The sequence below is a fragment of the Bison bison genome, unplaced genomic scaffold (assembly GCF_000754665.1).
Source record: "Bison bison bison isolate TAMUID 2011002044 unplaced genomic scaffold, Bison_UMD1.0 scf7180017864341, whole genome shotgun sequence".
Classification (NCBI taxonomy): Eukaryota; Metazoa; Chordata; class Mammalia; order Artiodactyla; family Bovidae; genus Bison; species Bison bison.
In genome coordinates, this window is record NW_011494913.1 from 6,819,552 (window position 1) to 6,833,954 (window position 14,403).

The window sequence follows — 14,403 nt, forward strand, 5'->3', positions numbered from 1 at the left end:
GACTGCAGCCATGAAATTAAAAGACGCTTACTCCTTTGAAGGAAAGTTATGACCAACCTAGATAGCATATTCAAAAGCAGAGACACTACTTTGCCAACAAAGATTCGTCTAGTCAAGGCTATGGTTTTTCCTGTAGTCATGTATGGATGTGAGAGTTGGACTGTGAAGAAGGCTGAGCACCGAAGAATTGATGCTTTTGAACTGTGGTGTTGGAGAAGACTCTTGAGAGTCCCTTGGACTGCAAGGAAATCTAACCAGTCCATTCTGAAGGAGATCAGCCCTGGGATTTCTTTGGAAGGAATGATGCTAAAGCTGAAACTCCAGTACTTTGGCCACCTCATGCGAAGAGTTGACTCATTGGAAAGGACTCTGATGCTGGGAGGGATTGGGGGCAGGAGGAGAAGGGGACGACAGAGGATGAGATGGCTGGATGGCATCACTGACTCGATGGACGTGAGTCTGAGTGAACTCCGGGAGTTGGTGATGGACAGGGAAGCCTGGTGTGCTGGGATTCATGGGGTTGCAAAGAGTCGGACATGACTGACTGACTAATCTGATCTGATCTGTCAAGGTTTCCTGGTTAGGGAAGCTTGTGTTGGTGTTCTGGTAGGAGGAGCTGGATTTGTTCTCTCTCCTTTCGAAGACAATGGGCTGCTTTTCTGGGTGCCTGATGTCCTCTGCCTGCATTCAGAAGTTGTTTTGTGGAATCTGCTCAGCGTTTAAATGTTCTTTGATGTATTTGTGGGGGAGAAAGTGGTCTACCCATCCTATTCCTCCGTCATCTTAGGACTGCCCCCAAGAGACTCTCAATTTTGAACTCTGGAATGAAGATGGATGGTTTTTTGAAGCCTTCCGCTCCAAGGCTAGGTGTTTTTTTTTTTTTTTTTTTTTTTTTTTTTTTTTTAAGTCTTGATAGTTTCATTCTGCTCATGGTCTCCCTCAGAGCCTGGTGGGCCTGCTTGTTCCTCAGAGTGTAGGTGACAGGGTTTAGCAGGGGAGTCACCACCGTGTTCACAAGGGCAGCCTCCTTGTTGGAGTCCAGTCTGTTCACCTGCTTTGGTTTCATGTATATAAACACACAACTGCCATACATCAGAGAAAGGACAATGAGGTGAGAGGAGCAGGTGGAGAAAGCTTTCTGTTGCTCCTTGGCTCGTGGGAGTCGCAGGATTGTGATGACTATGTTCTGCATGCAGTTATGGTTATGATGAGGGGAGTCAAAAGGACACACAAAGCAAGGACAACGAGCAATGTTTCAACAGACCTGCTGTCAGAGCAGGAGAGATGGTTCGGGGTCCGAGGTCACAGAAGAAGTGAGGTATGACATGGGGGCCACAGAAGCATAACTGGGACACCATCACCACCAGACCAGCAATGAGAGTGAAGCCCAAAGCCGAGCAGGCATGACCAGGAGGCAGCAAGCCCTCGGGTTCATGATGGTCGTGTAATGAAGAGGCTTGCAAATGGCCAGGTACTGATCCAGAGACATCACTGCTATGAGGAGGAAACACACTGCTCCCAGAAATACAAAGACACAGGCTTGTAAGAAACAGGCAGCAAAGGAAATCATTTGCTTTCCTAAAAGAAAGATGACCAGCAATTTAAGAATAATAGCACTTGTGAAGCAACACTCAAAGAAAGAGAAAATACTTAGGAAAAAGTACACACGTGTCTGTAGCCTTGAATCAGCACAGGTGGTGGTGACTATGACTGCATTGCCTGCAATGGACACCAGGTACACCAGAAAGTGCACCAGGTAGAGGATTTTGCCCAGGTGCTGGACAGCAGGGAAGCCCTCCAAGGTGAATTCTTGGACATTTGTCCCATTCCTCATTTCCATGGACATCTTTTCCCACTCAGCATCACCTGCTGATCCTAACCTAAAGTAAAGACATTACAATGAGCTCAAAAGTTTTAGAGAAGCATAAGAACAAGTATTTGGCTCCTCAGCAAGGAGTTAGGCACATAGCAGCGTGGCTCAGTGAATGGACTCTTGACCTGGAAGAAGCTGAGTTCCATACTATTTCAATACTGAGTCCACCTTTGTAGAGACAGATCAGCTTTGGAATGTTTGTTCTCTTGTGGACTTCATTTTCACCTTCTGATGCTTGTTCATGTTCTTAAAAGAATTAAGATAAAACATGTAACTCACTTGACATGTAATGTCCACATTTCCTACGTGTCCCTTAATGTCCAATTTCAATATTCGACTCTTAGTGACCCCATGGACTGCAGCCTGCCAGGCTCCTCCGTCCATGGGATTTTCCAGACAAGAGTACTGGAGTGGGTTGCCATTGCCTTCTCCAATTAGGGTCATTATTAGACTCTTAAATATAGTTGGATCAGTAGATGGACTTCTTGACATTTATTTATTATCCAACCCAGGGACTGTCCATGGGGTTGCAAAGAGTTGGACACTACTGAGCGACTTCACTTCACTTCACTTCACTTCCAGGGACTGAACCCAGATTTCCTGCACTGCAGGCGATTCTTTACCGTATGAGCCACCAGGGAAGCCCTTATTGACATTGGATATTTTAAAACCACTTTGTATGTTGTACAGTATTATCAGTTTATAAATAAATGCAACAGTAATAGTAACACTTCCTTTAAATATCCAATTTAAAATATACAACAAACTCTATGGTCCAAGTCATCATTTGATGAGGACTTTACCATTGCCTGATACTTTGCTGGTTGCAAAAATTCAGTATTTCTGTTTCTATCCACCATAATCATGTTAGGTATTATGTTTTCCTTACCTGTTCTTCTATAAAAGGAGAAATTGAGAATTAAGAGAGTTCCAGGGGGTTATGTCACCTAGGTGGGATTTTAGCTCTATCTTCTAGAATCCAGAGCTTCTGCTGTTTCCAAAGGCTGTGACCAAAATATTTTAAAATAGGAAGAAATATATTGTTGATGATTACAAGCTTAAGTGAAAGCTTAGGTGTATTTATCTTAAATTTTCCATCATCCTGTTAGTATCATTAATTAATTGTGCATTAGTCGCTCAGTCATGTCCGACTCTTTGCAACTCCAAGGACTATAACCTGCCAGGTTCCTCTGTTCATGGAGTGCTCCAGGCAAGAATACTGGTGTGGGTTGTCATTTCCTTCTCCAATCATTGATTAATGCTGACCAACAAAAAACACAGGCCTTAGAGATGATCTTCTTCAGAACGGTCAATTTATAGAAGAGACTGGAGGCCAGAGATATTGGGGGTTGATCAACAGCATGATATAAGTTGTAAATCCAGGATGGACTTGGCCGTTCTGAGGCTCCTGCTGGCATGTAAGTGAGATGAAGAGTAACAGCAGTTCACAAGATTGGCCAATTTATGAAGGATGGTCTGGGAACATGGCACCAGTATGGCATCGCTCATATCAATGGTCAATGAGCATTCTCTTTCTCTCTCCAGTCTCCTCAGTAAATTCTATCTATTTTGAGAGTGTTGGGCTCTATCCTGCAACATGGAGTGAATCTTTCTTTCTAACCTCTCATGGGTCAAGTTGTGAGAAGTGGTGCTCGTACAACCACACTGCTCACCCCAGACTGGCAGTGCCCGCAGGGTAGTCTGGAGGAGCAACTGCGTGTCTTCCATTAACTGCAGCAGGTCCTCCAAGGTACCGCTGTCTCTGAGGCCAGGAATATACTCGTCATCTCACGAGGGGTAAGGCTTTCTCCTCCCGCAGTGATTCTCTTCCACAAAATCCCATGCTTGCTCTGGGATGAGCAGAAAGTAGAGGGAAAGGAAGCTCAGTTGTCACAGTCTGTTGTCACAGAGTGAGGTGAATATGCACCCCATGTTCCCAGTGTCCCTGACCGAGGAAATCTTATTTCTCAAGCCCAGGTTCTTTCCTACCACAACAAGGCTTCACAGAGCCTTGACCACTGAAGTCCCAGAAAGGAGCAGAATTGAATAAAACAACCACATTCCATGGCCTACAATTCTGGGTGAGAACTTGACTCTGGGACTACTTAGGGTTCTGACAGTAGGTCTAGACTTGCCTCCCTCAGTGGGTAACAGAGCATCTGACATGCAACATTGCTGCCTCATCCTGTATCAGCTGATAGGAGCAGGGGTCTTCTTCTGAACCCAGCCCCGGCTGATGCTGAGACAAAGATTCTTATACTGAACCACATCCTTTTGCTGACATATCTGCTCCAAGTCACCTTCTGTTACACTGGCCTCCTCCACCGTATGCTCACCTTTCCATGTGCAGAAGCCTGCTTGGTCCACTGCATTAATGTCAAGATGCTCCTGACATGCACATCTGGGGCCTCTGTGATAGTTTTCCAACAAGATTGTGTTTGGTCACCAAGCAGGATGTATTCAGCCAGTGAGTAGTGAGGACAGGCTCCCTTGCTGGGAGCTGAAAGGACATGGGCCAGAAGTAAAGGCAAGCCCAGTGCCCTGGGTGCAGCCAGTTGGTCACCACTGAGAGTACTAGTTATTTGCACAAACCTTATATTTATCTTCTTTGGTCTGAAATGACACTGGCTCCCATATGTTCAGAGTTCTCTGCCAACATTTTTTCAAAGAAAATGCATGACTTCATTTCCCAAGGGCTCCTAAATCCCAATTTGAATGTTGCTACTGAGGTGAAGTAGAATTCCAGACTAAAATTTCTGCACGTGATGTGTATGTACACTGAGGCCGAGAATTGGAGTTTAAAAAAAAAAAACAAATTTTATTGTGAGAAAGAGTTGAATTGACAGAGATGTGAGAAAGGCTTTTGGGAAATATACTGGTTACTAAGAAAGGAGATGATAGAAGTCTACTTACCCCTCTCAACCATCTTCCTGCCTCTGCCAACGTTATGATGTTATGACTCTTTTCACGGGCTATTTTTATCTGAAGAATATTTTTGTTGCCCTCCTGAATTGTCTTGAAAAAATAAGATGTCTTCCTCTTTCACACATCTTCCTCTTTCAGGAAGAAAAGGGAACACTAGTTGCTTTCTGTGACATATCTAACCTGTCCAGATTCTCCCTTTTTAAAGAATCTGTAAAGTGGGTTTCAAATTTCTTCAAGATACAGACAAGGAGAAGGAGATGCAAGACTCAAGGTGGAGAAAGCGTGACAGTGTTAGTTGTTCAGTTGTGCCTGACTCTGCAAGCCTGGGGACTGTAGCCCGCCAGTCTCCTCTGTCCATGGGATTCTCCAGGCAAGAATACTGGAGTGGGTAGCCATTCCCTTCTTCAGAGGATCTTCCCAACCCAGGGATAAAACCCAGTTCCCCTGCATTGCAGGCAGGTTCTTTGTCGTTTGAGCCAACAGGAAGTTGTTGCCATAGTAATCACTGGCTTGGAAGGCTACTTTTCTTACTGGGTACCTCAGTTGGGCTACTGTGGCCTGAGTGACCAATTTTTCTGTGGCCTCTGGCCTCAAAACCATAATGAGGTATCAGCTCACACATGTCAGGTCTACAAATAACAAATTTTGGAAAGGATGTGAAGAAAAGGGAACCCTCATACACTGTTGGTAGGACTGTAAATAGGTGTATCCACTATGGAAAATGGAGAAGGCAATGGCAACCCACTCCAGTACTTTTGCCTGGAAAATACTGTGGGTGGAGGAGCCTGGTAGGCTGCAGTCCATGGGGTTGCTAGGAGTTGGACACGACTGAGCGACTTCATTTTCATGCATTGAAGAAGGAAATGGCAACCCACTCCAGTGTTCTTGCCTGGAGAATCCCAGGGATAGGGGAGCCTGGTGGGCTGCGGTCTATGGGGTCGCACAGAGTCGGACACGACTAAGGCGACTTAGCAGCAGCAGCAGCAGCAACTATGAAAAACAGAATGGAGGTTCCTTAAAAAACTAAAAATAGAATGACCAAGAAAGTGGAAGTCGCTCAGTCCATGGAATTATCCAGGCCAGAATACTGGAGTGGGTAGGCTTTCCTTTCTTCAGGGGATCTTCCCAACCCAGGGATCAAACCCAATAAAGAAAATACCAGGTTAAAAAGATAAAAAAGCAAAGATAATTCTAATGTAAAAAAGAGTTTCTGTTGTTTAAGCCTTTCTTGATATATGTAATTTGTGATTCTGTAAATTTTACAACTCTAGGGCAGTTGTGCAAAATCTACATTTAAGGACTTTCACAGAGGACTGTGCAGCCTATTGAGAAAGATAGTAGATAGGCAGTGAAAGGGTAATTATAACATATGTCAGCTGGAATTTTCCATTTCCAAATATGAAGCAATTAACTGTCCTCTGGGACTCTGTTGTGATTGTAGCTCCTATTCTATTAAAAAAAATCCCCTCTAATGAATTTGAAGGTTCCAAAGATGTGTCCATTGGACGCTGAGCATCCTCACTAGTGATGGTTAATAAGCCTGTGATAATTATATCATAAGGGCATTTGAATGTGTTCTCGCTTATGACTGCTGTGATCCTTCCCTATATAAACTGGGGTGTCTGGTTGATGGAAAAGTGACTGATAACAGGGTCATTAAACAAGAAATTGTCCATTGTTGTTTCATCTTTTTGACTCTTTTCTGGGATGGATACACATGCAAAGAAGTTTGATGTTCACGATGCATTGTAGAATGGAAATAAATATGTCCAGGTATTCCAAACACAGAAAGTGCAAGTGGATGATTGGGGCAGCTTGTTGTCTTAATGGTCCAGAATTTATCAGGTCGTCAAGGGGAAAAACTATGATGTAGGTTACTCCAGAGTTTGGAAATGTGTCTTTTTAAAAAGTGGAGCCTTAGTAATTTCCATTAATTTAGGACACTAGGCATCCATTAATTTTGTATGAGGTCCAAGAAAGGTATATCTCAACTAAAAGTGTTTTTTACCCTTTTTCATTAGCCTCGGAAAAACATCCTGGTTTGTTTTAAGAAGAGAAGCACATTGTTAACAAAACACTGTTTCCTGTGAGCTGCTTCGTGGTGAGTACTTGATCATGGGGCTAGCTTGCAATCTAGTAGGTCAGATATTTTAACCAGAGACTGGCTATGTTTAAGTTTCTAATGTGGATCATGCATAGTTAAAGTAATAGATCTGGCCAAAAGGAATTAAGTAAAATACAATTAAATTATGGTTACTTATTTATTCAAGCACTGACCCCTTCCCCAAAGATTATATCAATATACTTGGATTCTAGTTAGGCACCAGCATTTTTTTAAGAAAAAAAGATAATATTCCTCTTGTGACTGCAATGAAAACAGGTTTAATTCTGTCATACTGAATACTTACAATGTGAAAAAATATTCCCAGAAAAAGGAATGTTGAAGAGTAATCTATAACTAATAGCAGAATGAAAGACTACCATTCTGCTAGTTGGTAGAGTGTGAGGGAATCTGATTCACCCATTATATATGTGTTCATTGAATCTGAATAAGCAAGCCATGAAACCATTTCCCTCTCAAATTTAGATATGGTTTCTCTAAACCCACAGACTAGGTGGTTCTGACAGTATAATACACTACCTTTATTGCTCACCCTAGGGCCTTGAAAAAAGAACTCAGGCTGAACAGACTTCAGGAAAATAACAGATTTGAAACATGGTAATAAGAAAATGGCTCTTTCACATTTTCTATTTTCAAAGGGCTAGCATCAGTGCACAGGAGGGTTCCTACATTGCTTGTCTTGCTGAAGCATAGAATGAACAAACTGAGTCCATGAGATGTATTTCTGCAGGATGATAGCTTTCATTGTTAAACCATTAATTGTGTATGTGTCTGCAAAAAATCATTTTCATTTTGTGTTGTTTATCTTGTGGACTGTTATTTACAGATATTATTTTGCAAAAAAGTTAAGTGACACGTTAGAATTTATTAGCAACAACAAAAATGAATCTTTAATTTTATAATTTAATAACTATTATTATTAATATAATAATGTAATGATAATAGAATACCATTTATAGTAAAATATTTCAAAATATGAAATGATCTCATTCAAAAATGTAGCATAAAGTAGTGTTTTTATATTATTTAATAGTTGCTATCATTTAAATTCTTTATTCTTCAGTGATAGTATTTTCTGCTTCACAGATTAGGCAGAGAATGATGACAGTCAGAGACACAGAGAGAACTGTGGGGGTGAAAAATGAGTCCACCATCCAGGAGTTCGTTCTGGAGGCGTTTCCTGCTGCCCAGCACTTGGGGGGCCTCCTCTTCCTGGTGCACCTGCTCGCATACCTGGCCTCTATCATGGGAAACACAGTCATAATCCTCATCACCTGGGCTGACCATCGCCTCCAGACGCCAATGTATGTTTTGCTGAGCACTTTCTCCTTCTGCGAATGCTGTTTCATCACCACAGTCATTCCTAAACTGCTGTCCATCTTCCTTTCAGGAAGGCAAACAATTCCCTTTCCTGCTTGCCTCACACAAGCCTTTTTCTTTTTATTTATTGGAGCAGGAATTTTCTTTCTCATGGCAGTGATGTCGTTGGATCGATACCTGGCCATCTGCAAGCCTCTGCACTATGCATCCATCATGAACCTGAGGGTTAGTTTCCTCCTGGTTTTCTTGTGCTATTCCTTGTCCTTCATCTTCTTCACTGGTCTGATGCTCAAAGTTTCCCAGTTATCATTCTGTGGCCCCAATATCATCTCTCATTTCTTCTGTGACCTTGGCTCTTTAATTCATCTGTCCTGCTCTGACACCAGCTCTGTTGAAACGTATTTCTTCTTTGTTACTTCGTTTGTCATCCTACTATCCCTCATTGTAACCATCACTGCCTATAGCAACATAGTCATCACAATCCTGCGACTCCCATCAGCCAAGGAGAGACAGAAAGCTTTCTCTACCTGCTCCTCTCACCTCATTGTCCTCTCCCTGATGTACGGCAGCTGTGTGTTTATTTATGTGAAACCGAAGCAGGTGGACAGGCTGGACTCCAACAAGGAGGCTGCCCTTGTGAACACGGTGGTGACCCCAGTGCTGAACCCTGTCATCTACACCCTGAGGAACAAGCAGGTCCACCAGGCTCTGAGGGACACACTGTCTAGGGTGAGGTTGCAGAAGTAGAGTTTGGAGGCTAAGTGGATCCTCTTGATCCTCCAGTTCAGTTTCCACCATTGGCAAAGTCTGTTCTCGAGAAGTTCTCCATATGGAGATCTATCTTGTGCTACTTTTAAGCTGGATGGGTACTGTCTTATTTTGCAAATCAATACCTTTTTCTATTTGAAAATTTCACTTGTTCTCTATATTCTGCTAAAGCTATTTTGCTTGCTTTTTCTATTGATTGGTCTTAAATGAATTCAATTAAAGCAATATTGTGAAGCAACTATTGTACATAAATCATAAGCTAAGAAGTCTTTAATGCAATAATAAAAATGTTGCAAGATTTTATCATTTCTATCCATGATACATTTTTATGCTCGAAGTTTATGATATCTCAGAAAAGATAGATAACCCTCCTTACCATTTGATACTCAAGGTTTGAAAATTACAGTTACAAATTACTTCTGAAAATTATATAAAGTCATAGTACAACTTACTGGTGTTTTATCATTTGAATCTACTTATGTGAATGCTCACTAGGTCTTATTCATGTCTAGTTCTTCTTCGTGTGTATTGGTTTTAGTGTACAAACAGCTCAGTGTAACTCCAGAGTTTTAGATGAGCTCTTTCGGTGTATCATCTTCCAGATGTATCAAATTTTATCAGTAACATTTTCTTTCATTCTTTCTTGAAATATAAACAAACTGAAAAGCTTTCAAATTATGTCAAGTTTATTTTTTCTGTAATTGATGTTGCCAAGTCCTAGAAGCAAAAATTGCTCAAAGGTAGGTAATCCCAGTAGCAAATTCTTTCCTCCCATCTAAGGTATTTTCAGTTTAGTGTGATATTGGGTGTAGGAGATGCCAGTGTCATCTATGTTAAGCTCATTTATGGTTAACATTTTGTGTAGCAAAAACTGATAGAAATCATAAGGAAAATGAGTGCATTAATAATAAAAAAGGGGGATCAAAATGGAGTCATTTACTGTGTTTGAAGGTTCATTGAGGAAGTGGCTCCCACCTGAAGGTAATTGGCCCTAAAGGGACATGGATCCCATCACATCTAGCACTGCATGTGCATAGCGTGCATTTGATTTTTGCTATGTCTGATGTGAGTCCATATTCCTTTTTTAGCCTGATTTTAAAATTACTTCTCATTTAAGGCAAAGTATTATTAGGAAGAGTTTTAGATTGTCAGGAATACTGGGTGACTTAGATTTTTATGTTTGGGTGTCATTTGATAAGTTGTCCTAGGAATTACAGTCTTCCAAGGACATCTGTGCATTTGTCTCTCACTTTTCCAAAATAGAAGTTAAATGAGTAGTTTTTGAATCTGACAAAAGTTGGGAAGTCCTGAGAGTCCTCTGTGTTGGTTTCTGTCCATTAGATAAAAGAACCAATCTTCACAGCCTAGCCCAGACTAGTGCAGGAGATGGACATCACCGATCACCCAGAATGACCCAAACCTCATCCTCCTCTAAACCAGTCTCTGCTTTAGTGTGTCCCAAGAGACTGAGGAGTGTCACCCCTATTACCCCAGCCCTAAGACAGGTAGATAGAATCCAACCCTTCCATTAACAGCTGGGAAAGTTGGGGTACTAGAAATGTTGTCCAGTTCCTTCTATATTCAAGGAGAAACTAAGAACTGATATGCTTGTCTGTTCATACTGTACTGACTATGGGGGCAGAGCTGTGAGAGGTGATCCTTTACTCCTTAGGAGAAGCTGGAAGTTGGGAGTTCTGATCAGATTGTAAGGTGCTGTGTTAGGTTAGAACTCACAGCTTCTCCTTGTTTAAGACTGGTGTGTGTGTGGGTCCTAAGATGGTGGAGGAATAGGACGGGGAGACCACTTTCTCCCCAACAAATTCATCAAAAGAACATTTAAACGCTGAGTAAAATCCACAGAACAACTTCTGAATGCTGGCAGAGGACATCAGGCATCCAGAAAAGCAGCCCATTGTCTTCAAAAGGAGGTAGGAAAAATATAAAAGATAAAAAAAGAGACAAAAGAGGTAGGGACGGAGCTCAGTCCCAGGAAGGGAGTCTTAAAAAGAGAGAAGTTTCCAAACACCAGGAAACACTCTCACTGCCAAGTCTGTGGCGAGCCTTGGAAGCACAGAGGGCAACATAACAGGGAGGAAAAATAAGTAAATAATTAAAACCCACAGATTACGAGCCCAACGGTAACTCCCACAGTGGAGAAGCAGTGCAGTCGCCTGCACCTGCCACTAGCAAGCGGGGCCTGGGCAGGGAGGCGCTGGCTGCACTGCTTAGAGTAAGGACTGGGCCTGAATGCCCCGAGCACTATCTGAGTGAACTAACTTGGGCTAGCAAACCAGACTGTGGGATAACTACCACGCGAAAAGCCAGCCCTAACCTAAGAACTGCCAGGCCCGCGCACAGAACAAAGGACTGAACAGAGATAGCCGGCTGCAGACCATCCCCCTCCGGTGACAGGCAGCCAGAGCCGGAAGGGGGCAATCGCAGCCCCAGAGAGACATTATCTACCTAACTGCAAGCAGGCTTCTTTGCTAACTAAGACTTATTGCGGTTCTGGACAGTCATCTGCCTGAGAAGGTGCACCAGTTGTACACCCAGAAAACCGAGCGGCAGGGACGGGAGAGGTGATAAGTCGCAGTGACCGCGCTCGCCAAACACCTCATCACCCAAGCTGCTTGGAGCTGGGAAGGGCACAAAACGCAGGCCCAATGGAATCTGTGCCTCTGAGGACTACCTGAGTGCCTGAACCTGAGTGGCTTAGACCTGGGAGGTGCACGCAGCCCAGGGCCAGCCTCGGACGGTTCCCAGCAGAGCAACCTAGAGCCTGAGCAGTGTGGGCAGGGAGGGTACATGCGCCATGAGCAGGGGCAGGCCCAGTGTGGCTGAGACACTGCGAGCACAGGCCAGTGTTATTTGTCTGCAGCGTCCTTCCCTCCCCACAGCACGACTCAACAAGTGAGCCTAAACAAGTGTCCACAACAGCCCCCTCGTGTCAGGGCGGAAATCAGACACTGAAGAGACCAGCAAACAGAAGCCAAAACCCAGGGAACCACCTTGGAAGTGACTGATGCAATAGATTAAAACCCTGTCGTTAGTACCGACTGCATAGGAAGGGGTCTATAGATCTTGAGAAATATAAGCCGGATCAAGGAACTAGCCAAAAATGAACTGACCCCACACTGCCCACAACAACACCAGAGAAAGTCCTAGGTATATTTTTACTATTTTTATGATCATTCTTTTTTTTGGTCTCTCTCTTTCTTTTTTTAACTTCTTTTTAATTTTTAAGTCCTCTATTACTCCTTTAATTTTCATTTTTATAACCTACTATTACTTAAAAAAAAAGACTATTTTTAAAGCAAACTTCATATATATATATATATTTTAATAACTTTTGTGACTTTGTTTTTTCCTTCTTCTTCTTCTTTTCTTTAATATTGTATTTTTTAAAATCCAACCTCTACTCTAGAATTTTAATCGTTGCTTTTTGGTATTTGTTATCAATTTTGTACCTTTAGGAACCCAATCTTCAATACCCATTTTTACTTGGGAGCAAGATTACTGGCTTGACTGTTCTCTCTCCCTTTGGACTCTCCTTTTTCTCCACTAGGTCGCCTCTGTCACGTCCCTCCCCCTTCTCTTCTCTACCCAGCTCTCTGAATCTCTGTGTGTTCCAGACGGTGGAGGACACTTAGGGAACTGATTACTGGCTGGATCTGTCTCTCTCCTTTCATTCCCCCCTATTATCCTCCTGACCACCTCTGTCTCCTTCCTCCCTCTTCTCTTCTCTGTATAACTCCATGAACATCTCTGAGCAGTCCAGACTGTGGAGTGCACATAAGGAAATGATTACTGGCTAGCTTGCTCTCTCCTCTTTTGATTCCACCTCATCTAATTTGGGTCACCTCTAACTCCCTCCTCCCTCTTCTCTTCTCCATGTAACTCTGTGAACCTCTCTGGGCGTCCCTCACTGTGGAGAAAATTTTCATCTTTAACCTAGATGTTTTATCAACAGTGCTATATATAAGGAGAAGTCTTGAGGCTACTGTAAAAATAAGACTGAAAACCAGAAGCAGGAGACTAAGTCCAAATTCTGAGAACATCAGAGAACTCCTGATTCCAGGGAACATTAATTGATAGGAGCTCATCAAATGCCTCCATACCTACACTGAAACCAAGCACCACCCAAGGGCCAACAAGTTCCAGAGAAAAACATACTATGCAAATTCTCCTGCAACACAGGAACACAGCCCTAAGCTTCAATATACAGGCTGCCCAAAATTACTTCAAAACCATTGACATCTCATAACTCTTTACTAGTCACTTCATTGCACTCCAGAGAGCAGAAATCCAGCTCAACCCACCAGAACACTGACACAAGCTTCCCTAACCAAGAAACTTTGGCAAGCCACAGATACAACCCCACCCACAGCAAGGAAACTCCATAATAAAGAGAACTCCACAAACTGCCAGAATACAGAAAGCCCACCCCAAACTCAGCAATATAAACAAGATGAAAAGACAGAGGAATACCCAGCAGGTAAAGGAACAGGATAAATGCCCACCAAACCAAACAAAAGAGGAAGAGATAGGGAATCTACCTGATAAAGAATTCCGAATAATGATAGTGAAATTGATCCAAAATCTTGAAATCAAAATAGAATCACAGATAAATAGCCTGCAGACAAGGATTGAGAAGATGCAAGAAAGGTTTAACAAGGACCTAGAAGAAATAAAAAAGAGTCAATATATAATGAATAATGCAATAAATGAGATCAAAAACACTCTGGAGGCAACAAATAGTAGAATAACGGAGGCAGGAGATAGGATTAGTGAAATAGAAGATAGAATGATAAAAATAAATGAATCAGAGAGGAAAAAAGAAAAACGAATTAAAAGAAATGAGGACAATCTCAGAGACCTCCAGAACAGTGTTAAATGCCCCAACATTCGAATCATAGGAGTCCCAGAAAAAGAAGACAAAAAGAAAGACCATGAGAAAATACTTGAGGAGATAATAGTTGAAAACTTCCCTAAAATGGGGAAGGAAATAATCACCCAAGTCCAAGAAACCCAGAGAGTCCCAAACAGGATAAACCCAAGGCGAAACACCCCAAGACACATATTAATCAAATTAACAAAGATCAAACACAAAGAACAAATATTAAAAGCAGCAAGGGGAAAACAACAAATAACACACAAGGGATTCCCATAAGGATAACAGCTGATCTTTCAATAGAAACTCTCAAGCCAGGAGGGAATGGCAAGACATACTTAAAATGATGAAAGAAAATAACCTACAGCCCAGATTACTGTACCCAGCAAGGATCTCATTCAAATATGAAGGAGAAAGCAAAAGCTTTACACACAAGCAAAAGCTGAGAGAATTCAGCACCACCAAACCAGCTCTCCAACAAATGCTAAAGGATATTCTCTAGAC

General features: G+C 42.3%; 1 protein-coding gene and 1 pseudogene across 1 annotated transcript; one reads left to right on the forward strand and one right to left on the reverse strand.

The window, feature by feature from the left end:
• Window positions 1–919: 919 nt before the first annotated feature.
• Window positions 920–3,660, reverse strand: LOC104999059 (annotated as a pseudogene).
• A 4,361-nt stretch (window positions 3,661–8,021) lies between these two features.
• LOC104999060 (olfactory receptor 6C74-like) lies at window positions 8,022–8,987 on the forward strand. The gene has a single exon (XM_010854518.1). It carries the CDS (start codon window positions 8,022–8,024, stop codon window positions 8,985–8,987), a length of 966 nt encoding a protein of 321 aa, XP_010852820.1.
• Window positions 8,988–14,403: the final 5,416 nt, after the last annotated feature.